Source organism: Mustelus asterias, chromosome 30, assembly GCF_964213995.1.
Source record: "Mustelus asterias chromosome 30, sMusAst1.hap1.1, whole genome shotgun sequence".
NCBI lineage: Eukaryota > Metazoa > Chordata > Chondrichthyes > Carcharhiniformes > Triakidae > Mustelus > Mustelus asterias.
Window position 1 is genome coordinate 10,223,243 of NC_135830.1, and position 26,689 is coordinate 10,249,931.

The 26,689-nt window shown below is 45.9% G+C and overlaps 1 protein-coding gene and 1 pseudogene across 2 annotated transcripts in view; one reads left to right on the forward strand and one right to left on the reverse strand.

The window, feature by feature from the left end:
* Positions 1-26,689, reverse strand: part of LOC144481003 (uncharacterized) — a 44,831-nt gene that overhangs the window by 10,562 nt on the left and 7,580 nt on the right. The window contains exons 3-5 of the mRNA XM_078200631.1: positions 24,812-25,008; positions 24,490-24,727; positions 23,995-24,405 (exon numbers count right to left, since the gene is read on the reverse strand). Coding sequence (XP_078056757.1) covers positions 23,995-24,405; positions 24,490-24,727; positions 24,812-25,008 — 846 coding nt within the window. The remainder of the gene's footprint in view (positions 1-23,994; positions 24,406-24,489; positions 24,728-24,811; positions 25,009-26,689) is intronic.
* On the forward strand, positions 867-14,178 carry LOC144481016 (uncharacterized; annotated as a pseudogene). The gene is made up of 2 exons (XR_013495734.1): positions 867-2,174; positions 13,179-14,178. The product of XR_013495734.1 is annotated as an uncharacterized LOC144481016 (transcript).

Genomic DNA, 26,689 nt, shown 5'->3' on the forward strand with positions numbered 1-26,689 from the left:
TCCATTTGGTACAAAGGGGGGGACCGGGAAGTTCATTTCCGGGGTTTGGGTTTGAACAACATGTTTACAAAGTCTCTCCACCCACCCGCCACATTTATCATTCCCCGCACGCCGCCCTCTCCCTCGTATTGATCTCGCTTCCACATGAAAACCGTCCGTCTGTCCGTCGCCATTACCCGCACTGCGCATGCTTCAGGTCCCGCCCCTCATTCACTCCGATTGGTTGGAGGACCAGCCGCTCCCGCTCGGTCCTCCAGCCCCGCCCCCTCTTCCTATTGGTCCAGAGCTGCCGTCAATCAGTCCCCGGGCATTGTGATATGGAGCATGCGCAGTGTCATTGCTGTCCTTGGCGCTTGTTTGTCCCGGAGAAGCGGAGTCAGCGTTAGGCGGTGGCTGGGAGGATTTGGAAACACTTTGTGGATCCGCAAACCCTTCAGAATCATTGTCAGCTCCCTGGTTTGCAGCTGCGGGGCTTCTCTCTCCCTCCCTCCCGGGAACAGGCCCAGGTTAACGGCCCCATCCTGGCTCAGCCACTGGAGGATGGTTCACATCAGAGGATGGGGGAGGGGGACAATAAATAAGAGGTTACACTTTGTCCTCAAATCAATGAGGACTCTGATCTCTGGGAAGGAAGGAAACCCTGGGAGGTGGGCGGGGAGGATTCACAAACACCCGCTGGAGGTCCCAACACCCCCAGTAAGACCCATTGGTTTTATTGTCAATCTGCAGACAGCAGCTGGAGAACTGAACCCAGACAGAGGAGAGGGAGGGAGAAAACTGGGAGTGGAGGAAAGAAATGGTGAGATGGGTTTGGATTTCAGCCCAGGGAGGAGGGAGAGTGTGTGGGACGGGGATTTACTGATTTGGGGGAACAAGAAAGGAAAAAATGTTCCAGAGAAACTAGAATTGTCTGTTCAGAGTTTGTATCGTGTTCTGACAGTGATGACTTTTCTAAACTGTTTTTACAGGATATTGGAAGTGAAAGATTGGCAGACAGAAAACTCAAACCGGACATCACATCTGACAAAGTCATTCAGTTCCTTCGGAGCTGAATATCATTGGTCTTTGAATATAGAAAGAGAAATATTTGTCTGTTCTGCCTGTGGGCAAAGAAATTAAACATCAGTGTGACCGGAAAAGCATCGAGACAAACACACACCCGAGTGAGAGTGTTCCAGTGAACTGAATGTGGAAAGAGCTTTAACCAGTTACACAGCCTGAAAAAACATCACAGTTCACAGCAGGGTGAAACTACGTGTATGTTGTGTGTGTGGATGAGGCTTGAACTGATCATCCAACCTGGAGAAACACAAGGGCACCAGCACCATGGAGAAACCGTGTAAATGTGTGGAGTGCGGGAAGGGATTCGGTTTCCCATCACAACTGGAAGTTCATCGGCGCAGTCACACTGGGGAGAGACCGTTCACCTGCTCTGTTTGTGGGAAGGGATTCACCCATTCATACAACCTTCTGACTCACTGACGGGTTCACACTGGGGAGAGGCCGTTCACCTGCCCTGTGTGTGGGAAGGGATTCACTCGCTCATCCCACATTGTGACACACCAACTTGTTCACACAGATGAGAGAATGTTTACATGTTCTGACTGTGAGAAGAGTTTTAAATGCAAAAAAGATCTGCTGACGCACCAACGTATTCACACTGGGGAGAGACCATTCACCTGCTCTGCGTGTGGGAAAGGATTCATTCAGTCATCCCACTTGCAGACACATCAACTTGTTCACTCTGATAACAAACTTTTTAATTGTTCCCACTGTGAGAAGAGCTTTAAAAATAAAAAAGATCTGCTGACGCACCAATATGCTCACACTGGGGAGAGGCCATTCACCTGCTGTGTGTGTGGGAAGGGATTCAGCCGTCCATCTGCCCTATTGAACCACCAGAGAATTCACACTGGGGAGAGGCCCTTCACCTGCTCAGACTGTGGGAAGGGATTCATTAATTCATGCAACCTTCTGATACACCAGCAACTCCACACAGGGGATCGACCGTTCACCTGCTCTGAATGTGGGAAGGGATTCACCCGTTCATACAACCTTCTGACACACCAGCAGGTTCACAGTGAGGAGAGGCCATTCACTTGCTCCGTGTGTGGGAAGCGATTCACTCGTTCATCCAACCTATTGAATCACCAGCGAGTTCACACTGGGGAGAGGCCGTTCACCTGCTCCACGTGTGGGAAGGGATTCAGTCAGCCATCCAACCTGCTGACACATCAGAGAATTCACAGTGGGGAGAGGCCATTTACCTGCTCTGTCTGTGGGAAGGGATTTTCTCATTTATCTTCTGAAACACCAGCGAGTTCACACTGGGGAGAGGCCGTTCACCTGTAATGTCTGTGGAAAGGGATTTGTTCAGTCATCCCACCTGCTAACACACAGGCGAGTTCACAAACGACTGCAAGGTTTGGATTCTACACTTATTGATGCTGTTAATCATATCCAGGTCTGAATCATGTTCACTCTAACTTTTTTCTTCTGTTGAGGTTTGATATTCTGAATAAATGTGAAATAGACATTTGATTGAATCATTGTTGTAGATTTTTGTCTTTTCCATTTGAGTGTTTAACATCACCAGGCTGGAGCTCAGAAAGGGCAATCTGAGGGAGGGTCACACAGTAAGAACAGAACTTCATTCTTGACACAGTCCTTCAGGGTCTCGCTGAGAGGGACAAGCAGCACTTTGGTCTTTTTCATCACTTTTCACTGACAGCAAAGTCCCCGTGTGGGTGAATCCTGAGGTGTGTAAGAAATGTGTCCCAGTCGTTCTTTTCCATGGTTCAGAGCTCCTAGACACGGAACAGAAGCTCCTTTACAACTGTGTTTAGAGTCAGGAAGAACAATGGTGAATGCTGGAAACGTGCTGTCAAAGATTGGTGTAAAACTGGGATCTATTCCTGACTGAGAGTGAAACGGCAGGATTAGGTTTCCAGACTAAAAATGCAAAAAAGTCTAAAACATTTTAATGTGTGTGTGTCAGTCCTGGTTTATTGAACAGAAACTGGCTTCAAATAAATTGGTTGAAGTCTGCATCAAAGTAGCAGCTGGAGACGTTCAAAGGAGCCTGTTAACTGCTGGGTCAATGAGACAACAATTTGATTCCCAGATAGAGAAGGAGCTGCAGTGTGTGTCCAAGAATTCTCAGTTTTGTTGTGTGCTTCCCATCCACTATCCTTCTAAATAAACCTCACTCCTATCAGCCTTTAACCATTATAAACAGAACAGAGAGAAGCTGAGCAGCAACAGAGCCCTGACTGACCATTTAAGAATGAGTGATGTGTTTAGCTGAACTTTCCTGTTGGTAGTTTTCTGGGTGATCTCCTTATTTTGATCATTCTCAGTGATTATAGGACCCTGGTTAGACCCCACTTGGAGTACTGCGCGCAGTTCTGGTCACCTCATTACAGGAAAGATGTTGAAGCCATTGAAAGGGTGCAGAGGAGATTTACAAGGATGTTGCCTGGATTGGGGGGCATGCCTTATGAGGATAGGTTGAGGGAGCTTGGTCTCTTCTCCCTGGAGAGACGAAGGATGAGAGGTGACCTGATAGAGGTTTACAAGATGTTGAGAGGTCTGGATAGGGTAGACTCTCAGAGGCTATTTCCAAGGGCTGAAATGGTTGCTACGAGAGGACACAGGTTTAAGGTGCTGGGGGGTAGGTACAGAGGAGATGTCAGGGGTAAGTTTTTCACTCAGAGGGTGGTGGGTGAGTGGAATCGGCTGACGTCGGTGGTGGTGGAGGCAAACTCGTTGGGGTCTTTTAAGAGACTTCTGGATGAGTACATGGGATTTAATGGGATTGAGGGCTATAGATAGGCCTAGAGGTGGGGATGTGATCGGCGCAACTTGTGGGCCGAAGGGCCTGTTTGTGCTGTGGCTTTCTATGATCCCTGGGTGTGTGAACCTCCTCTCCTCTCTTTCAGACATTCACTCACTTAACATCTCCTCTCTCTCAGAAACTCAATCATTCAACATCTCTCATCTCTCTTAACACTCACTGAACGTTTCTCTCTCTCTCCAGGCATTCACTCACACTTACCTTCCACCTCCCTTACACTCTAACCTCGCTCCTGTCTCACATTCACTTAACCTCTCTCCTCTCGGATACCGTGTTCGTCACTTAATGTCTCTCTATCTTTCTTTCAAACACTCACTCATTTAACCTTCCTATTTCAGATAATGCTTAAACTTATTCATTGTTTTCTCTCTCTCATTACCTCTCTCTGAAAAAGCACAAACACACTTCATCTCTCTTCGCTGTCTGAGAAAACATCTAATTGATGGAGATTCAATCCTCTCTGTTTCTCTCTCCCACTTCCTCTGACAGGCCCTGACTCACTTTAAATCTCCTCTTTTCTAATAACCCTCTTTGGGAAAACTCATTTGTTCTCTAATTCCTCCTCACTTCTCCCAGTGATGACCCTCAGTCCATCTCCCAATTCAGTGAATGTGTTAAAAATCCATAATAATCTCCTTTCTTTATTGTTTAAAATGGGAATGGAGCTGAATGTAATGCTGAGACCGGCAGCAATCTGTGTGGTTGTTCTTGATGCTGTCAGAGTGAGTTCACCCTCACAGACAGGAAGACTGTTCATGGTGATAACATCAAACTGACACCGGCTGTTTCATTCTCAGGTAACACAACTTCCTGTTTCTCTGCTGCCGGTTCCAAACCTCACATCTCACTTCTGAGCAGAAAATAAATCCAGGGACAACAATCTGGTGAGAACATCTGTCAGTGCGGCCTATATCTGTCCACAGAGTCGCGGCAGAGTCACACAGATCACATTGTGGTGACATTTACAAATGAGCCTGTTATTTCTGTTCAGAGTTTCCATTTGCAGATATAGCCAGCTGTGTCTGTGGATCAGTTACTGAATCATAGAAACCCTACAGTGCAGAAAGAGGCCATTTGGCCCATCGAGTCTGTACCGACCACAATCCCACCCAGGCCCTACCCCCATATCCCTCCATATTTTTACCCGCTAATCCCTCTAACCTACACATCTCAGAAAACTAAGGGGCAAATTTAGCATGGCCAATCAGCCTAACCCACACATCTTTGGACAGTGGGAGGAAACTGGAGCACCCGGAGGAAACCCACGCAGACACGAGGAGAATGTGCAAACTCCACACAGACAGTGACCCGAGCCGGAATCGAACCCAGGTCCCTGGAGCTGTGAAGCAGCAGTGCTAACCACTGTGCTACTGTGCCGCCCACTGAGTTCCCTCTGCTCTGACGTGGAGATGCCGACTCTGCTCCCCATAGCTGGGAACTGATAGCCTGCTCCCTTATATTCTATATCATTCTCTCTCTATTGCTTGTTTCCTCTGTTTCTCAGCTTTTATCTTTGACCGCCTCATCTTCCTGCTTTTTAAAATCTTTCTCAATTTTTCTCTCAGTCTTTCTGTCTCTCCCTCTGTACCTCTCTCAGGCTCTGTGTGTTCCTATTTGATCAAGATGTTCAAAATCATGAAGAGTTTCTGATTGATTATAGAGGGATAAACAGGGAGAAAAGCAGAAAAACCCGGCAGGTCCGGCGGCATCTGTTCAGAGAGTTAACATTTTGAGTCCATATAATTCTTCAGGGCAGGAAAAACATGGGTTATCCATCTTAGATCAGGGAATGTGATGGGGAGATTTAATAGAGGTGTTTAAAATGACAAATGATTAATGATAGTATCAATGGAGAGAAATTATCTCCCAGGAGCAGGAGGGTCTGTCGATGGAGAGAATCGATTTCCTTGGTGCAGGAGGGTCAGTAAGCAGAGGATACAGAGATTTAATTTAATTGACAACAGAATTGGAGGGGGTGATAAGGAGAATGTTTTACACAATAACTTCATATGATCTGGAATGCACAAACTGACAGGTGCTAGAAGCAGGTTTACTAGTAACTTTCAAAGGGAATTGGATAAATACTTGCAGAAGGTAAATTGGCAGAGTTATGGTCAATGGGATTAATTGGACAGTTCACTCATCTTTGTGACATTCTGAATGTTTCTCTCCTCAGGTTTTAATATTTGATCTTTTCGATTATAATGTGTCTCAAACAGAAGATTAAAATATTGGGTTTGATGAGCTGTCAGATCTCTTTCCTGTGTGTCTGTGTAACTTGAGAACTGGAGATAACCATGAGAAGGAACTGATTATTTTCAGTTCCTCGAACAGATACACCTCAGATATCAGAAATCCCTGGAGTTTCCCATGTCCTCATTATTCTCCCCTTGAGTATAACAGCTCTCAGTCAGGCCGAGTCAGTCACATGTGTCTCTGTCATGATGTTTCCACTTGTATTTTATCACTCACCTCCCAGTGACACTCACCATAACACAGACACCTTAAAATATCATTGTTCCCTTACACTTTGTCCTCCTATTATAATCAAATGTTTGTTGGGCCTCTTGTCTCCCTTAATGTCAGATTACCTGCAGTTAAAATGACCTCAGAGACACTGAAACCGACCTTTGTGATTGTTATACCAGACTCCAATCAGCCCCAGGGGCTGCAGTTGTAAAATACAGTAAGAGTTTTAACAACACCAGGTTAAAGTCCAACAGGTTTATTTGGTAGCAAATACCATTATCTTTCGGAGTGCTGCTCCTTCGTCAGCGCTCCGAAAGCTAATGGTATTTGCTACCAAATAAACCTGTTGGACTTTAACCTGGTGTTGTTAAAACTCTTATTGTGTTCACCCCAGTCCAACGCCGGCATCTCCACATCATGACAACCATCGACGTTGTAAAATACAGCAGAATTGGAATAACAGACAGGTTATTGTCTGATACTGACAGTGGCAGAGTAGCACACACCGGAATCTAAACACATTATATCAATGGGCCATGACTCACTCACACTATCAAATGAAACCTAAACTTTGGTTATGGTGCACTAGATACTGACTGTATTACCATTACATTGGATCTAATGCTGTGTTCGCTAACATACTGCAACGTGACTCTTATTATTTGAACAAACATTGTATTTGTTGCACTCAGAGTAAGTCAGTGCTTTGCTGTGTTGTCTCTGTGTTCCATCTCCACTCTGATTGTATTGGAGCCTGTGTGTGTCACTGTTACACTCTCTATCTTTCTTTCAAACACTCACTCATTTAACCTTCCTATTTCAGATAATGCTTAAACTTATTCATTGTTTTCTCTCTCTCATTACCTCTCTCTGAAAAAGCACAAACACACTTCATCTCTCTTCGCTGTCTGAGAAAACATCTAATTGATGGAGATTCAATCCTCTCTGTTTCTCTCTCCCACTTCCTCTGACAGGCCCTGACTCACTTTAAATCTCCTCTTTTCTAATAACCCTCTTTGGGAAAACTCATTTGTTCTCTAATTCCTCCTCACTTCTCCCAGTGATGACCCTCAGTCCATCTCCCAATTCAGTGAATGTGTTAAAAATCCATAATAATCTCCTTTCTTTATTGTTTAAAATGGGAATGGAGCTGAATGTAATGCTGAGACCGGCAGCAATCTGTGTGGTTGTTCTTGATGCTGTCAGAGTGAGTTCACCCTCACAGACAGGAAGACTGTTCATGGTGATAACATCAAACTGACACCGGCTGTTTCATTCTCAGGTAACACAACTTCCTGTTTCTCTGCTGCCGGTTCCAAACCTCACATCTCACTTCTGAGCAGAAAATAAATCCAGGGACAACAATCTGGTGAGAACATCTGTCAGTGCGGCCTATATCTGTCCACAGAGTCGCGGCAGAGTCACACAGATCACATTGTGGTGACATTTACAAATGAGCCTGTTATTTCTGTTCAGAGTTTCCATTTGCAGATATAGCCAGCTGTGTCTGTGGATCAGTTACTGAATCATAGAAACCCTACAGTGCAGAAAGAGGCCATTTGGCCCATCGAGTCTGTACCGACCACAATCCCACCCAGGCCCTACCCCCATATCCCTCCATATTTTTACCCGCTAATCCCTCTAACCTACACATCTCAGAAAACTAAGGGGCAAATTTAGCATGGCCAATCAGCCTAACCCACACATCTTTGGACAGTGGGAGGAAACTGGAGCACCCGGAGGAAACCCACGCAGACACGAGGAGAATGTGCAAACTCCACACAGACAGTGACCCGAGCCGGAATCGAACCCAGGTCCCTGGAGCTGTGAAGCAGCAGTGCTAACCACTGTGCTACTGTGCCGCCCACTGAGTTCCCTCTGCTCTGACGTGGAGATGCCGACTCTGCTCCCCATAGCTGGGAACTGATAGCCTGCTCCCTTATATTCTATATCATTCTCTCTCTATTGCTTGTTTCCTCTGTTTCTCAGCTTTTATCTTTGACCGCCTCATCTTCCTGCTTTTTAAAATCTTTCTCAATTTTTCTCTCAGTCTTTCTGTCTCTCCCTCTGTACCTCTCTCAGGCTCTGTGTGTTCCTATTTGATCAAGATGTTCAAAATCATGACATTACATTGGATCTACTGCAACGTGACTCTTATTATTTGAACAAACATTGTATTTGTTGCACTCAGAGTAAGTCAGTGCTTTGCTGTGTTGTCTCTGTGTTCCATCTCCACTCTGATTGTATTGGAGCCTGTGTGTGTCACTGTTACACTCAGAGTAAGTCAGTGCTTTGCTGTGTTGTCTCTGTGCTCCATCCCCACTCTGATTGTATTGGAGCCTGTGTGTGTCACTGTTACACTCAGAGTAAGTCAGTGCTTTGCTGTGTTGTCTCTGTGCTCCATCCCCACTCTGATTGTATTGGAGCCTGTGTGTGTCATTGTTACACTCAGAGTAAGTCAGTGCTTTGCTGTGTTGTCTCTGTGCTCCATCTCCACTCTGATTGTATTGGAGTCTGTGTGTGTCATTGTCACACTCAGAGTAAGTCAGTGCTTTGCTGTGTTGTCTCTGTGCTCCATCCCCACTCTGATTGTATTGGAGTCTGTGTGTGTCATTGTTACACTGAGACTCTGTCACTGTGATTATTGGACAAACAGCAAGTCACCGTCACAATGCCCGGCTGATTGACGGCAGCGCGGACCAATGGGAAGAGGGGGCAGTGCTGGAGGACCGATCTGGAGCGGTCGGTCCTCCAACCAATAGGAGCGAAAGAGGGGCGGGGCCAACTTTAACTCGAGCATGCGCAGTGTGAGTAATGACGATGGAAAACGGCGTTTGTTTTGGGCTCGGAAATCTGTTAGAGGTGATTGACGGTACGGAGAGAGCAATGGATCGCCCGGGTGGGTGGAAACGCTGCGTAAGCATGTTGTGTAAACCGCAAACCGCGGAAGAGAACTTCCCGGACCCAGTTTGTACCGAGCGGGGCTGCAGCTCCTCATGTTCGTCGGGTTAACGTTTGCCATCTTTATTGGGGGCAATATGCAGCAGTGCGCATGTGCAAGTTTGTAGCGGGCAATGTTGTCAATGAGTGGGAGGAGCTTGTTCCCCATTGTTCAGAATAGAGACAACTTGTCCATCAAACTGCATCAACCCTTTGAGTCCCAATGTCTTATTGATGAGACAGAGCGGTGACAGAGAAGGAAAAAGAAAGGGAAATAAAAACAGAAAATGCTGGAAAATCTCTGCAGATCTGACAGCATAGAACATAGAACATTACAGCGCAGTACAGGCCCTTCGGCCCTCAATGTTGCGCCGACCTGTGAAACCAATCTAAAGCCCCTCTAATCTACACTATTCCAATACCATCCATATGTTTATCCAATGACCATTTAAATGCCCTTAATGTTGGTGAGTCCACTACTGCTGTAGGCAGGGCATTCCACGCCCTTACTACTCTCTGAGTGAAGAACCTACCTCTGACATCTGTCCTATATCTATCACCCCTCAATTTAAAGCTATGACCCCTCGTGCTAGATATCACCATCCAAGGAAAAAGGCTCTCACTGTCCACCCTATCTAATCCTCTGATCATCTTGTACGCTTCTATTAAGTCACCTCTTAACCTTCTTCTCTCTAACGAAAAATTACACTGTAGATAAGTAAGCCCCACCAACTTTCCCAGAAGACTAAGGAAATTTGGCATGTCCGCTACGACTCTCACCAACCTTTACGGCTCCCGGGTCAAGGTCAGGGTAGGAGGATAAACATTCTCTCCACCTCCGTGTCTTTTTCTACCGCGCGGAGGCGTCTCCTGTGCGGGCTGCTGCTGCACACCTTCCACTACCGCCTCCTCGCCTGTCGCCCAGATACACCTTGGCGGGCCTTGTTTCCGTAGAGGTCCTCTACGGAGGGATTGCCCCAATTACATCGGGGACCTGGGGTGAAGGGTGATGCATGCAGCAGTTCCGCACAACCGTAGGATTCACTGGTTCACGGGCTATGAAGCTTGCCCCTTCTGTGGCCTTGTGGGGTCCGTGGACCATGTCTATGTTTTGTGTCTTAGGTTGCACTCTCTTTTTGTTGGGGTCGGGATGGCGACCTCCTCGTGAACCTGCTCCTGGGATTGGCGAAACGCGCCATTTACATGTCCAGGCACCGGGCGATCGAGGGGGCCGTCCATCCTGACTGTTTTCCCCTCTACCGCAGCTACGTTCGCGGCCGGGTGTCCCTGGAGAGGGAGCATGCGGTGTCCACGGGCGCGATTGACGCCTTCTGTGCCCGTTGGGCACTGCAGGGGTTGGGGTGCGTTATTGACCCTAATAATCACATTTTAATTTGATGTTTTTAAGTTTCCTTTGTACTTTGATTTTTGTTCGGGCTGTTCCTCCTCCTTTTGGGGAGCTGCCCCTTTTACTTTGTCCTGATTTAACTTGAGTTTGTTTATTTGTTTTGACCTAAAAGAGGGCAACATCTGTGAGTAAAACACTTTCTTTTCTCCCCTTTTCCATTTCTTTTCTCATTCTGGGGGAAATTGGGGACTTGCAGCAACTGAAGGGAAAGGAAGTGAATCCAGGGAGGCTGCAGACTCTGGAAAGGTTGGCCCAGGTCTCTCTCTCTCTCTTGAAGACATTGATATAGAAACATAGAAGGTAGAAGCAGGAGGAGGCCATTTGGCCCTTCGAGCCTGCTCCGCCATTCATTACAACCATGGCTGATCATCCAACTCAATAGCCTAATCCTGCTTTTTCCCCATAACCTGTGATCCCATTCGCCCCGAGTGCGATATCCAGCCGCCTCTTGAATACATTCAATGTTTTGGCATCAACTACTTCCTGTGGTAATAAATTCCACAGGGTGACCTCTCTTTGGGTGAAGAAATGTCTCCTCACCTCCGTCCTAAATGGTCTCCCCTGAATCCTCAGACTGTGACCCCCGGTTCTGGACTCCATCGGGAACATCCTCCCTGCATCTATCTTGTCTAGACCTGTTAGAATTTTATAAGTCTCTTTGGGATTCCCTCTCATTCATATGAACTCCAACAAAAACAATCCGAACCTAGTCAATCTCTCCTCCTACATCAGTCCCGCAATTCCCTGAATCAGCCTGATGAACATCCTTTGCTCCCTCAGCTTGACACATTTATTTGTCTGGCGAAAAGGATGGTTCATAATTAAAGGGCAGCTTTCCCCAGGAGATGGCTGACATTTAAGTGGTACGGTACATTAATATAGGACAGAGATATGTCTACCCAGATTAGATATATTATTTATGTTTCTGTAAAAAAATACATTTATTATTATTTCTTGCGTTGTAATATAAGGCTGTAGCGATGTTATACATTTCCAGTCATAAAATGATTACAGCACAGAAGGAATCCATTTGGTAACTCGAGTCCATGCTGACTCTCTGTATAACATTCCAGTCCCATTCCCCCTCTATATCCCCGTTCTCCTGAAAGTTTATTTCCTTCAAGTGCCCATCCACTTTCATTTGTAAATAGAATCCATAGATATGGATGGAGATTTACAACTTTTTGGGAATGAAATATGAAAGAATGTTCCAGAGAAACTAGAATTGTCTGCTCTGAATTTCTATCCTATACTGACTGTGATGACTTTTGCAAACTCATTTCACAGGATTTTGAACGAGGAATCACAGGCAAAAATCTCAACTGTCACGTCTAGACAGAGTCATATTCCTTGGGATCTGAATATCTTGTAATATGGAACTGTAGCTACGTTATATATTTCCAGACATCTCTTCCCTCAGAGGGTTGTTAGTCTTTTGGATTTCTCTTCCACAGGGACCAGTGGAGGCTGAGGATCATTGAATATGTTCCAGTTCGACAGATCTTTGACTGACAAGGGTGTCAAGAGTTATGGGGAACAGACAAGAAGATGGAGCAAAAGCTAAGATGTGGGGGGATTTCTTCACTCAAGGATGTGGTAAAGATTTGGAATTCTCAACCCCTGAGGACAGTGAAGCCTCAGTCATCAACTATTTTCAAGAGCGAGATTGATTGGTTTCTAGATATTGAAGATATCAAGGGATATGGGTTTAGTGTGGGGAGAATGATGCTGAGGTAGATGAACGAATTATCTCATTGAATAGTTTAAAAGGCTCAATGGGCCAAATGGCCGACTGCAGCTCCTATTTGTTATGGTCTCTGTGTCCAGGACAGGAAGCAGTGAGCATGGATCTGTCAATCAGCCTCAATCAGCACCTTCAGGAGAATTGGGAGGGTGAATATTAGATACAGCAGAGTGAGAATGGAGGGAGAGTGTGTGGGATGGAGATTTACAGCTTTTTGGGGAATGAGAGAGGAAAGAATGTTCCATAGAAACTAGAATTGTCTGTTCTGAATTTCTATCCTGCACTGACACTGATGACTTTTATAAACTTGTTTTACAGGATATTGAAAGAGGAATCACAGGCCGAAATCTCAAACGTCACGTCTAGACGTGACAGAGTCATATTCCATGGGAGCTGAATATCATCAGACTTTGAATCTAGAAGGAGAAATGATTGTCCGGTCTGTTGATTTGAAAAGATTTCAAACATCAGTGTGACTGGAAAAGCACCAACACTCTGCCACACTCGAGTGAGAGTGTTCCAGTGCACTGACTAAAGAGCTTTAACCAGTTTCACAGCCTGAATAAATATCACACCATTCACAGCGGGGAGAGACTGTACCTGTGTTGTGAGTGTGGACGAGGCTTCAACTGATTGTCCACCCAAGACAGAGGCAAGGACACCTGCACCATGGAGAAACCATGGAAATGTGGGGACTGTGGGAAGAGATGCAGAGCCCCATCTCAGCTGGAAGCTCATCGGCGCAGCCACACTGGGGAGAGACCGTTCACCTGCTCTCAGTGTGGGGAGGGATTCACTCACTCATCCAACATGAAGAGACACCAGCGAGTTCACACTGGGGAGAGGCCATTCACCTGCTCTCAGTGTGGGAAGGGATTCGCTTGTTCATCCACCCTGCGGAAACACCAACGAGTTCACACTGGGGAGAGGCCGTTCACCTGCTCTCGATGTGGGGAGGGATTCACTCAGTCATCCCACCTGCAGAGACACCAGCGATTTCACACTGGGGAGAGGCCATTCACCTGCTCTGTGTGTGAGAAGAGATTCAGTCTTTTATCCCAGCTGCTGAGACACCAACAAGTTCACGAGTGATTCCAGGGGTTGGATTCTGCTGTTATTGTTTCTGCTCTCAATTACATCCAGGACTGCATTTTGTTCATTCTCACAGTTGGTCAATGGGGAGGGTCAGAGGGTTTCTTTCTGCTGGACTGGCCAGTCTCACAACATTGCCTCCTGTGGGCTGATGCTCTTTGAGTCTTGTTGCGAATACATGGTTTCAAATTTCACAAGGATCACAGAGTGACAGGGTGTTAGGAAGTTAAGAGTCACTATTTCTGTTTGAAACCCCTCAAATGCCTATCCAATTTCCTTTGTAATTGTTTATTGTCTCCACTTCTTCCACCCTCGTAGGCAGCGAGTTCCAGGTCATTACCATTTGCTGCATCAAAATATTCTTCCTCACATCCCCCCCTGCATCTCTGACCCAAAACCATAAATCTGTGTCCCCCTCGTTCTTGTCCCATCAGCGAATGGGAACAGCTTTTCTTTGTCCACCTTATCTAAACCTGTCAGAATCTTGTCCACCTCTATCAAATCTTCGTTCAACATGCTTTGCTCCAAGGAGAACAACCCCAGCCTGACATCGACAATGAAGGACAAACTAACAGAATATGTTAATACCTGAAATCAAATGGGAATGTTTAATTTCTGTTTTAAAGATATTGTAAATATATTGTCCTGGACAATAAAGGAATTGGAATAACTCACCTTGGGTGTGGTAGAATGGAATATATCAATCTGGTGTCCACCTACAGTTAGTGAAAGTCTGGAATGTGTAGCTGGAAATCCCTCCCTGACAGCACTGTGGGTGTACTTACACCTCAGACATTGTAGCAGTTCAGGAAGGCAGTGTTGGGGTTGACCATGGCCGAGGCAGCTACATACAGCCACATATTCTGTTATAATTGAAGGACAGCAGATTGAATGTGAGGCATTGTGAGACATGACTATCTTGACCACATTCCTGTGACTGCTCAGTTTCTGCAATCACGGACCATTAAAGCTGCTTAGCAGGGCCCCAACAGAGGACCTGGTGAGAATATTTACTCAGAATGAGTTAGAATTAACTGGGGTGGAACGGTGGTACAGTGGTTACCACTGCTGCATCACAGCGCCAGGGGCCCGGGTTCGATTTCCAGCTTAGATAACTGTGTGGAGTTTGCACATTCTCCCCATGTCTGTGTAGGTTTCCTCCGGGTGCTCCGGTTTCCTCCCACAGTCCAAAGAAGTGCAGGTTAAGTGCATTGGCCGTGCTAAGTTGCCTCTTAGTGTCAGGGGGACTAGCTGGGGTAAATGCATGGGGTTATGGGGATAGGGTCGGTGGGATTGTGGTTGGTGCAGACTTGATGGGCCGAATGGCCTCCTTCTGCACTATAGAGATTCAATGAGATTATTGCAGGACCGGCTGGTGTTCAGCGGCTGAGAAACCTGGAATCTGTGAAAAAGGGGTCTGACTAATCAACAAACGGGGGGAGGTTAAGAAGTTAAGAAGTGTTTTCAGGTGTGTTTAAATTATTTTATCATAAATGTGTGATAAGAACTGTGAGGGACTTGTGACCTGATAGTCGGTGAAGTGACGGTATACTCCAAGTAGCACTGGACTGAAAAGCAGATCTCAGAGAGTAGATTCCAATGATTATAATCTTACCCAAGCATGGCCAGTGAAAAATCAGAGCTCGAGTGGGGATCGGACAGGTCTCTTACCTGCCATTTGGAAACTAAGAACAAGAAACTTATCAATTAAAATGATTAGAGAATAGAGCCAACCTTTCGAGTCTGGATGACACTTCATAAGAGCTCTTATAAAGGGTCATCCAGACTCGAAACATTGGCTCTATTCTCTCTCCACAGATGCTGTCAGACCTGCTGAGATTTTCCAGCATTTTCTGTTATTTTTAAGATTCCAGTATCTGCAGTATTTTATGATAAAATGATTCGGTCTGATTGGAAACCCCACGACCCTCCCGCAAAACAGAGGGAGTGGTGGTAAAAGGAGAAAAAGGATAAGGATGATAAAGTCTGGGTTCTGATTCTCCGAGCCCATGTCGAATAAACAAAATGGGTGGATCAGTTTATAAAGAACAGAAGTTACCATCCCTGACAAAAACTGATCAAATTAAAGTAAATAGATTGAGGAATATAACAAAAAAAATTAATAGATGAAGTTTAAAATCATTTGTTTTGTTTTAAACTTGTGTAAAGTGATGTAATTGTGTGCTAAGTTTTTGCTGCTCACTCCCCACCCCTTTAGGTTCTGTAGAAAAGTTAACCCTTTCAGCAGACAGTTCATTTGTTTTTAAATCGGAATCATAGAATCTGAATAATATAATCATAATATAATATAATATATCATATAGTTGAGACCTGAATATTATCGACCTTTGATTCGAGAAGGAGAAATGTTTCCATATTCTTTCTGCTTCAAAAGATTTTAAACATCAGTGTGGCTGGAAAAACACTGAGACACACAAACACACCCTCGAGTGAGAGTGTTCCAGTGCACTGAGTGTGGAAAGAGCTTTCACCAGTTACACAGCCTGAAAATACATCGCAGCATTCACAGTGGGAGAGACTGTTCTGTGTGAGATTTAACTGATTGTTTAACTTGTAGAGTCACAAGGACACCCGCACCATGGAGAAACTGTGGGGACTATGGGAAGGGATTCAAAGTCCCATCTGATATGGAAACTCATCGACGTAGTCACACTGGGGAGAGACTGTTCACCTGCAATGTGTGTGGGAAGGGATTCAGTCACTCATCCAGTCTGCAGAGACACCAGCGAGTTCACACCGGGGAGAGACTATTCACCTGTTCTGTGTGTGAGAAGGAATTCACTCACTCATCCAACCTGCAGACACACCAGCGAATTCACACTGGGGAGAAACCAGGTTAGGTGGATTGGCCATGATAAATTGCACCTTAGTGTCAGGGGGACCAACTAAGGTAAATGCATGGGGTTATGGGGATAGGGCCTGGGTGGGATTGTGGTCTGTGCAGAGTCAATGGGCCGAATGGCCTCCTTCTGCACCATGGGGATTCTATGTTTCCTAACACCCGGTCACTCTGTGATCATTGTGAAATTTAAAACCAGGTATTCGCAACCTGCTCGCAGTGTGGGGAGGGATTCACTCAGTTATCCAACCTGCGGACACACCAGTGAGTTCACACTGGGGAGAGGCCCTTCACCTGCTCTGTGTGTGGGAAGGAATTCACTCAGTTATCCACCCAGCTGGCACACCATCGACTTCACACTGGGGAGAGGCCCTTTACCTGCTCTCAGTGTGGGAAGGGATTCAGAGTTTCATCCCACCTGCTGAGACACCAGCGAGTTCACATTGGAGAGAGGCCGTTCACCTGCTCTCAGTGTGGGAAGGGATTCAGAGCTTCATTTGTTCTGCTGAGACACCAACACGGTCATGAATGATGTTCGGGGTTGGATTCTGCTGTTATTGTCTCTGCTCTCAATTACAGCCAGGACTGCGTTTTGTTCATTCTCACAGTTGGTCAATGGGGAGGGTCGGAGGGTTTCTTTCTGCTGGACCGACCAGTCTCATGACTTTGCCTCAGTGGACTGATACCCTCTGAGTCTTGTTGCGAATACCTGGTTTCAGATTTCACAATGGCAACAGAGTGTAAAGAATCAAAGAATCCCTACGGTGCAGAAGGAGACCATTTGGCCCATTGACTCTGCACAGACCACAATCCCACCCAGGCCCTATCCCCATAACCCCATGCATTTAGCTTAGCTGGCCCCCCTGATACTAAGAGGCAATTTAGCATAACCAATCCACCTAACCTGCACATCTTTGGACTGTGGGAGGAAACCGGAGCACCCGGAGGAAACACATGCAGACACGATGAGAATGTGGAAACTCCACACAGAGGTGACCCAAGCCGGGAATCGAGCCCAGGCTGGAAGTTAAGAGATATTTAGTCAGCATTTCTGTTTGAAAGCCCCCCCAAATGCTCATCCAATTTCCTTTGTAATTGTTTATTGTCTCCACTTCCTCCACCCTCGTAGGCAGCGAGTTCCAGGTCATTACCATTCACTGCATCAAAATATTCTTCCTCATATCCCCCCCTGCATCTCTGAACCAAAATCTGCGTCCCCCTCATCCTTGTTCCATCAGCTAATGGGAACAGCTTTTCTTTGTCCACCTTATCTAAACCTGTCAGAATCTTGTCCACCTCTATCAAATCTCCCCTCAACCTCCTTTGCTCCAAGGGGAACAACCCCAGCCTGACATCGACAATAAAGAACAAACTAACAGAATGTGTTAATACCTGAAATTAAATGGGAATGTTTAATTTCTGTTTTCAAGATATTGTGAATATACTTTCCTGGACAATAAAGAAATGGGAAGAACTCACCTTGGGTGTGGTTGAATGGAATATATCAATCTCGTATCCACCTACAGTCGACTGAAAGTCTGGAATGTGTAGCTGGAAATACCTCCCTAACAGCACTGTGGGTGTGCTTACACCTCAGGCATTGTAGCAGTTCAGGAAGGCAGTGTTGGGTTGACCATGGCCGAGGCAGCTACATACAGCCACATATTCTGTTATAATTGAAGGACAGCAGATTGAATGTGAGGCATTGTGGGACTGGACTATCTTGACCACATTCCTGTGACTGCTCAGTTTCTGCAATCACGGACCATTAAAGCTGCTTAGCAGGACCCCGACAGAGGACCTGGTGAGAATATTTACTCAGAATGGGTTAGAATTAAACTTATTCCAGGACCGGCTGGTGTCCAGCGGCTGAGATACCCGAATCTGTAAAAAGTGGGTCTGACCAATCAACACACAGTGATAGGTAGTTGGTAAAGAAGCGTTCTCAGGCATTATTTAAATTATTTTATCATAAATGTGTGACCCGATAATGTCACTTCAGTATACTCCAAGTAGCACTGGATTGAAAAGTGGACCTCTGAGCGTAGCTTCTAATGGTTATAATCCGACCCAAGCATGGCCAGTGAAAAAATCAGAGCTCGAGTGGGGACCGGACAGGTCTCTTCCCTGCCATTTGGAAACTAAGAACAAGAAACTTATCGATACAATGATAAGAGAATAGAGCCAACGTTTTGAGTCTGGATGACACTTCAGAAGAGCTCTTATGAAGGGACATCTAGACTCGAAACATTGGCTCTATTCTCTCTCCACAGATACTGTCAGACCTGTTGAGACTTTCCATCATTTTTTGTTTTTTTTTCAGATTCCAGAATCCGCAGTGTTTTACTTTTATGATGAAATGATTCGGTCTGATTGGAATCCCCACGACCCTCCCGCAAAACAGAGGGAGTGGTGGCAGAAGGAGAAAAAGGATAAGGATGATAAAGTCTGGGTTCTGATTCTCCGAGCCCATGTAGAATTAACAAAATGAGTGAACCAGTTTATAAAGAACAGAAGTTACCCATCCCTAACAAAAACTGATCAAATGAAAACAATTAGGTTGAGGAATATAACAAAAAAAAGATGAAGTTTAAATTAAGTTTGTGTTGTTACTGAATGTATTGTTGTCATTTTGTTGTTACCACACTGTATTCACCTCAATGCTTGTGGAATCTGTGTAGCGAGCAGGAATTGTTTAAACTAAGAATTTCTTCTTTCATTTTGATCAGCGAGAGGACATTATATTCTGTGAAATCTGCCTCAAGAATAAGGCTGATTGTTCAGTCTGAGTGTGAAAGAAAGATACAGGGGGCGATCTTACCGGCTCGACTCGCCGCTCGATTAGACCGGTGAGCCAGGAAGATAGCGTGCGAGACTGGCTGGGAGTTTTGCTAGTGCAGTTCGGGTGGGTTTAAACTAATATGGCAGGGGGGTGGGGATCAAAAAATTAGGTCTACAAGTGTAGAGGCTGGGGACGAGCTTGGGGCCAGGACAAGGCTGGCAAAGAAGAAGAGCACTCTGGGGGAGGATGACCTCACTGGGCCTGGAGGTCTGGAGTGCATCTACTTCAATGCAAGGAGCGTCGCATGTAAGACAGACGAACTTAGGGCCTTAATGCTTACGAGGAATTTGGATGTGGTTGCGGTGACAGAGACTTGGTTGAAAGAGGGACAGGGCTGGCAGCTGAATATTCCAGGGTACAAGTGTTTTAGGTGAGACAGTGGAGGGGCCAAAAGAGGTGGGGGAGTAGCAGTATTAGTTAGAGAGCATATTACAGCGGTGCAGAGGGAGGACAATTCAGAGGGGTCGTGTAATGAGTCACTGTGGGTGGAGCTCAGAAACAGGAAGGGCGCAGTCACTATGTTGGGGGTATATTACAGGCCCCCCAACAGCCCAAGGGAAGTGGAAGAACGGATATGTCAGGAGATAATGGATAGGTGCAGGAAAAATAGGGTTGCTGTAGTGGGAGACTTCAATTTCCCTGGTATAGACTGGAAATCGCGTAGGGCTGGGAGTCAGAATGGGAAGGCATTTGTGAAATGCGTACAGGAAGGTTCTTTGGAACAATATGTAGATAGCCCGACTAGAGAGGGGGCTATACTGGACCTGGTACTGGGGAATGAGCCTGGTCAGGTCTTCAAAGTTTCGGTTGGGGAACATGTGGCAAATAGTGACCACAATTCTGTTAGCTTTAGGATAGAGATGGAAAAGGATGAGTGGTGTCCCAAGGGTAAGGTGTTGGATTGGGGGAAGGCTAACTTTAGTGGGATTAGGCAGAATTTGGCAGATGTTGATTGGGAGAGGCTGTTTGAGGGTAAATCCACATCTGGCATGTGGGAGTCTTTTAAGGAACAGTTGTTAGGGCTGCAGGATAGGCATGTGCCTGTAAAAAAGGATAGGAAGGGTAGGATTCGAGAACCGTGGATAACCAGGGAAATTGAGCGATTGGTCATGAAGAAAAGAGTGGTGTACGTTAGGTCCAGGCAGTTAAAAACGGAGGGAGCTCTGGAGAAATACAAAGAAAGTAGGAAAGAACTCAAACGAGGAATTAGAAGGGCAAAAAGGGGTCATGAAACGTCCTTGGCAGACAGGATTAAGGAGAATCCCAAGGCATTTTATTCATACGTTAGGAACAAAAGGGTTGTCAGGGAAAAAATCGGACCTCTCAGGGACAAAAGTGGGGAATTATGCTTAGAGCCCAAAGAAGTAGGGGAGATCCTAAATGAATACTTTGCGTCGGTATTCACAAAGGAGAGGGATGTGTTGACTGGGAGTGTCTCGGAGGGGAGTGTTGACCCGTTAGAGAAAATCTCCATTACAAGGGAGGAAGTGTTAGGTTTTTTAGGGAATATAATGACTGACAAATCCCCAGGGCCTGATGGAATCTATCCCAGGCTGCTCAGGGAGACGAGAGATGAAATCGCTGGGCCTCTGACGCAAATCTTTGTCTCGTCAGTGGACACAGGTGAGGTCCCAGAGGATTGGAGGATAGCTAATGTGGTCCCATTATTTAAGAAGGGTAGGAAGGATAACCCGGGTAATTATAGGCCGGTGAGCTTGACGTCTGTGGTGGGGAAGTTGTTGGAGAGGATTCTTAGAGATAGGATGTATGCGCATTTAGAAAGGAATAAACTCATTAATGATAGTCAGCATGGTTTTGTGAGAGGGATTCATGCCTCACTAACCTGGTGGAGTTTTTTGAAGAAGTGACTAGAATGGTTGATGAGGGAAGGGCCATGGATGTCGTCTGTATGGGCTTTAGTAAAGCATTTGACAAAGTCCCTCATGGTAGGTTGGTGCAAAAGGTTGGATCTCATGGGATAAAGGGGGAGGTGGCTAGATGGGTGGAGAACTGGCTTGGTCACAGAAGACAGAGGGTGGTAGTGGAAGGGTATTATTCTGGCTTGATGCCTGTGACTAGTGGTGTTCCGCAGGGCTCTGTATTGGGACCTCTGCTGTTTGTGATTTATATAATCGATCTGGAAGAAGGTGTAACTGGGGTGATCAGTAAGTTTGCGGATGACACGAAAATGGTTGGACTTGCAGATAGTGAGGAACATTGTCAGAGGCTACAGAAGGATATAGTTAGGCTGGAAATTTGGGCAAAGAAATGGCAGATGGAGTTCAATCCAGATAAATGCGAAGTGATGCATTTTGGAGGAACTAACGTAGGGGGGAGCTGTAAGATAAATGGCAGAACCATAAAGGGTGTAGATATGCAGAGGGACCTAGGTGTGCAAGTCCACAGATCCTTGAAGGTGACGTCACAAGTGGAGAAGGTGGTGAATAAGGCATATGGCATGCTTGCCTTTATAGGACGGGGCATAGAGTATAAAAGTTGGGGTCTGATGTTGCAGATGTATAGAACGTTGGTTTGGCCGCATTTGGAATACTGCGCCCAGTTCTGGTTGCCACACTACCAGAAGGACGTGGAGGCTTTAGAGAGAGTGCAGAGGAGGTTTACCAGGATGTTGCCTGGTATGGAACGGCTTAGTTATGAGGAGAGATTGGGTAAACTGGGGTTGTTCTCACTGGAAAGACGGAGGATGAGGGGTGACCTAATAGAGGTGTATAAAATTATGAAAGGCATAGATAGGGTGAATGGTGGGAAGCTTTTTCCCAGGTCAGTGGTGACATTCACAAGGGGTCATAGGTTCAAGGTGAGGGGGGAGAGGTTTAACACGGATATCAGAAGGACGTATTTTACACAGAGGGTGATGGGGGCCTGGAATGCCAGGCAAGGTGGTGGAGGCGGGCACACTGGGAACATTTCAGACTTATCTAGATAGCCACATGAATGGAGTGGGAATGGAGGGATACAAAAGAATGGTCTAGTTTAGACCAGGGAGCGGCGTGGGCTTGGAGGGCCGAAGGGCCTGTTCCTGTGCTGTATTATTCTTTGTTCTTTTATTAGATATTGCTGTTCAAAATTTATAATCTCTATGATTTAATATTTGTTGAAGGCGATCGCAGGCAGCAGATAAATCATTAATTCCACTCCACTCAAAGCTATGGGGATATATTTATACTTTAGCTTATTCACAATAAAACCCACACACCGAGCTTCAGATTTGCTTCTGTTACTATTTTAGTGCAGGTGTTATTATTTAAGCAGGTGGATTAGAGTGAGATTGACACCAACTCTTCATGGTCTCAGTCTGTCTCTATGTTTGTGAGTGTGTGATAGTGTGTATGTCTGTGTGTCTCTGTTTGTCTGCATGCGTCTGTGAACGTGTTTGTGTGTGTCTGACAGTTTGCCTGTAGCTGTTTGTCTGAGATAGTGTATATCTACATATGTATTTGTGAGTTTCCCTGTGTCTGTAAATTGTGTGTGTCTGCAAGTTTTCTTGTTGCTGTTTCTGAGATTGTTATTGAGTCTGTGAATTGGTTCATCTGCATTAAAGTATATTACAATAAAAAATAATAGCAACAAGAAAAATACAGCAGCACAATTCTCCAATAAGATCCTTTCATCGTCTGAGAAATCAGTGATCTCCCAGATAGAGACCTCACAGCACAAGAGGGAGCTCGCTCACTGTGTCTGTGTGTTCACTGCAGCAGGAGGAGGGTGGAATGAAGGAGTCTTGTGTTATTGTCAACCTTTTCATGTTTAATAAATATTTTTGTTAAAAGTAAATTGGCCATTCAGTGACTCTGTTCATCCACATTTCTAAAACAAAATGATAAAAGTTATGGTCACTTGAGCCAGGGTTTTATTCTTGGACCCTCCTGTCCAATAGTAACATCAGCTGGGATTGCAACATTCCATCTCCTCTTGGCAGCTCATCTTGTCCAGGAAACCCACCTTCTGTTCTCTTCACCCAATTCCCACTAAACTGCTTTCAGATTTGGGTGAGTTTGTACAAAAGTGATAAAGGTGGATATTTAAGACACTTAAGTGAATAAAGGCACAAGATTCCACAGATTCTGAACAAGCAAAATAAACTTTTCCATACACTGTGAGAAAGGGAAAACAATTTGCAATATGTGGAAGGTAAACATTCAAGGACTTTAGAGAGGAAAGGGAGACGGGATGGTAGTTTACAGGGCATGTGTCAGGGATATTTTATAGAGAAGTGGGTGATGATATTGGATTTGGAGGAGAGGGAGCTATTGGCAATATCAGCTGATATGGAGAAGTTGTGCTGTCAGCAGTACAGTGGGAATATGATTGAGGGATCAGGTGGTGGGTCTCTTGGACAAGATGAGCTCTAAGAGGACATGAGGGGAGGCGGGAGAGAAACTGCAGAAAGATGAGAGTTCAGAGCTCAGACAAAGGGGAACATTGGTCCAGTGGGTTAGCGGAAGGGAGAGAAGCAGTAGAGATGGCTGATTGGATTGTCTCAAACTTAGTGACAAAGAACATCGTGAGTTTTATTCCCAATGAGCACTTGTGGGGAAGTGAAGCTGGAAGAGGGACAAAAGGAGAGCAACTCAGAAGGAATTCAGTTGTGCTGATGATGTTAAAAAGATTCACAGTACTGAACACAAAGATAATTTATTTGACTTTCAGAATATTAAACCACATAACTGACTGGAGTTCATTAACATCAACAAAAACAAACCCAATTAACATATTAGAGTCCTGGATAGTATTAACAGTAGATTCCAATTATTGTGGTTACTGGTGAATTCTTTGGTGTTTAAGCAGGTGGAATGATTGAGTGAATCCCTTCCCACACTCGGAGCAGATGAATGGTCTCTCCCCGGTGTGAGTGCGCTGGTGTCTCAGCAGGCTGGAAGACTGAATGAATCCCTTCCCACACTCGGAGCAGGTGAATGGCCTTTCCCCAGTGTGGGTGCGCTGGTGAACAGTGAGGTCAGATGATCGCCTGAACCCAGCCTCACAGTGAGAGCACCGGAACGGTCTCTCATCAGTGTGAACACGTTGATGGGACATCAGTTCACCAGAACTTTTATAGCAATTCGCACAGTCAGAGCATTTAAAAGGTCTCTCCCCAGTGTGAGTGCGCTGGTGTGTCAGCAGGGTGGATGACTTAGTGAATCCTTTTCCACACTCGGAGCAGGTGAATGGCCTTTCCCCAGTGTGAACTCGCTGGTGTTGCAGCAGGCGGGATGACCGAGTGAATCCCTTTCCACACTCGAAGCAGGTGAATGGCCTTTCCCCAGTGTGGGTGCGCTGGTGTAGAACGAGGTCATATGATCGCCTGAACCCAGCCTCACAGTGAGAGCACCTGAATGGTTTCTTTTCGGTGTGAACACGTTGATGGGAAATCAGTTCACCAGCACTTTTGTAGAACTTCTCACAGTCACAACATTTAAAAGGTCTCTCCCCAGTGTGAACTCGCTGGTGTGTCAGCAGGCGGGATGACCGAGTGAATCCTTTTCCACACTCAGAGCAGGTGAATGGCCTCTCCCCAGTGTGGGTGCGCTGGTGTACAGTGAGGTGATGTGAATGCCTGAACCCAGTCCCACAGTAAGGGCACCTGAATGGTCTCTCATCAGTGTGAACACGTTGATGGGACATCAGTTCACCAGCACTTTTGAAACACTTCCCACAGTCTGAGCATTTAAAAGGTCTCTCATCAGTGTGAACCCGCTGGTGAGTAAGTAGGTGGGATGACAGAGTGAATCCCTTCCCACACTCAGAGCAGGTGAATGGTCTCTCCCCAGTGTGACTGCGCTGATGAGTTTCCAGCTGGGATGGGTAATTAAATTCCTTCCCACAGTCCTCACATTTCTGCAGTTTTTCCATGGAGTGGCTGCATTTGTGTTTTGCCAGACCAGATGATCGGCTGAAGCCTCGTCCGCACACAGAACACGTGTACAGTGTCTCTCCACTGTGAATGGTGCTTTTTCTTTCCATGTTCAAAATCCACTGATAATCAGTTACAATACATTGAGCAACTCTGGCAGATCCTGACCTATTTATTTTCAGTTTCCAGACTGCAAATCGTCCGCTTCTAGTCCCTGTGAAACTGATTTAAAACAGAAAAAAGGGGATTGAGAGAGAACCCAGAGAGAATAGAACTCAGAAAAAAGCAACAATAAAAAAACCCCACACAGGAGGCAGGAACCGAGTTCTGCATCCAACATGCAGCCTGATTCAAACCGACTCCTAACTGCTTCTAAACTCGAACCTCTAAAACAATAAGGTAGCACAGTGGTTAGCACTGCTGCTTCACAGCTCCAGGGTCCCGGGTTCGATTCCTGGCTCGGGTCACTGTCTGTGTGGAGTTTGCACATTCTCCTCGTGTCTGCGTGGGTTTCCTCCGGGTGCTCCAGTTTCCTCCCACAGTCCAAAGATGTGCAGGTTAGGTTGATTGGCCAGGTTAAAAATTGCCCCTTAGAGTCCTGAGATGCGTAGGTTAGAGGGATTAGCGGGTAAATATGTGGGGGTAGGGCCCGGGTGGGATTGTGGTCGGTGCAGACTCGATGGGCCGAATGGCCTCCTTCTGCACTGTAGGGTTTCTATGTTTCAAAACTCTGTAGAGACTGTATCTGGGATAAAGAAAATAAATCTTGGAGATATTCATCAGGCCAGGCAGCCTGTGAGAGTCACAAACAGAATTGAGGGTTCAGGTTGCTGACCTGCCCTCAGTCTGCAATGAAACATTTAGAGTCAGTCACTGACTAATGGCGGTCACAATTCCCACAATGCTTTGCGCCTCAGAAACCCCTCTATTCAAAAGTTGTTCACCGTAATTCACTAATCATAGAATCCTTACAGTGCAGAAAGAGGCCATTCGACCCATCGAGTCTCTACTGACTCTCTGACAGAGTATCTTTCCCAGGCACACACTCTATCTCGGTAACCCCACGCATTTGCCCTGCTAATCCCCCTACTGACCTTTCTCTTCACACACTCTGCAACTGCAACATTATGTTCTGCACCCGACTCTTTTCCTTTCCCTCTCTGCACTTTATCAAGTTATGTTTTCTTTCTGTATAGCACGGAAGAAATATTAAATTTCACTGTATCCCAGAATGTGCGACAATAATAAATCAAATCAGACCCTCCACACCTTGGGACACTCAGGGACAGGTTTAACATGGTCAATCCAGCTCACATCCTTGGGCTGTGCGAGTAAACCAGAGCATCCAGAGGGAGATTGTGCAAACTCCATACATGAGGTGGAGATGCCGGTGTTGGACTCGGGTCGGCGCAGGAAGAAGTCTCACAACACCAGGTTAAAGTCCAACAGGTTTATTTGGAACCACGAGCTTTCTGAGCGCTGATGGAGTAGCTTTGAAAAAGGGTCATCTGGACTCGAAACGTCAGCCCTTTTCTCTCCTTACAGATATACCAGACCTGCTGAAAATTTCCAGCTTTTTCTCTTTTGATTTCAGATTCCAGCG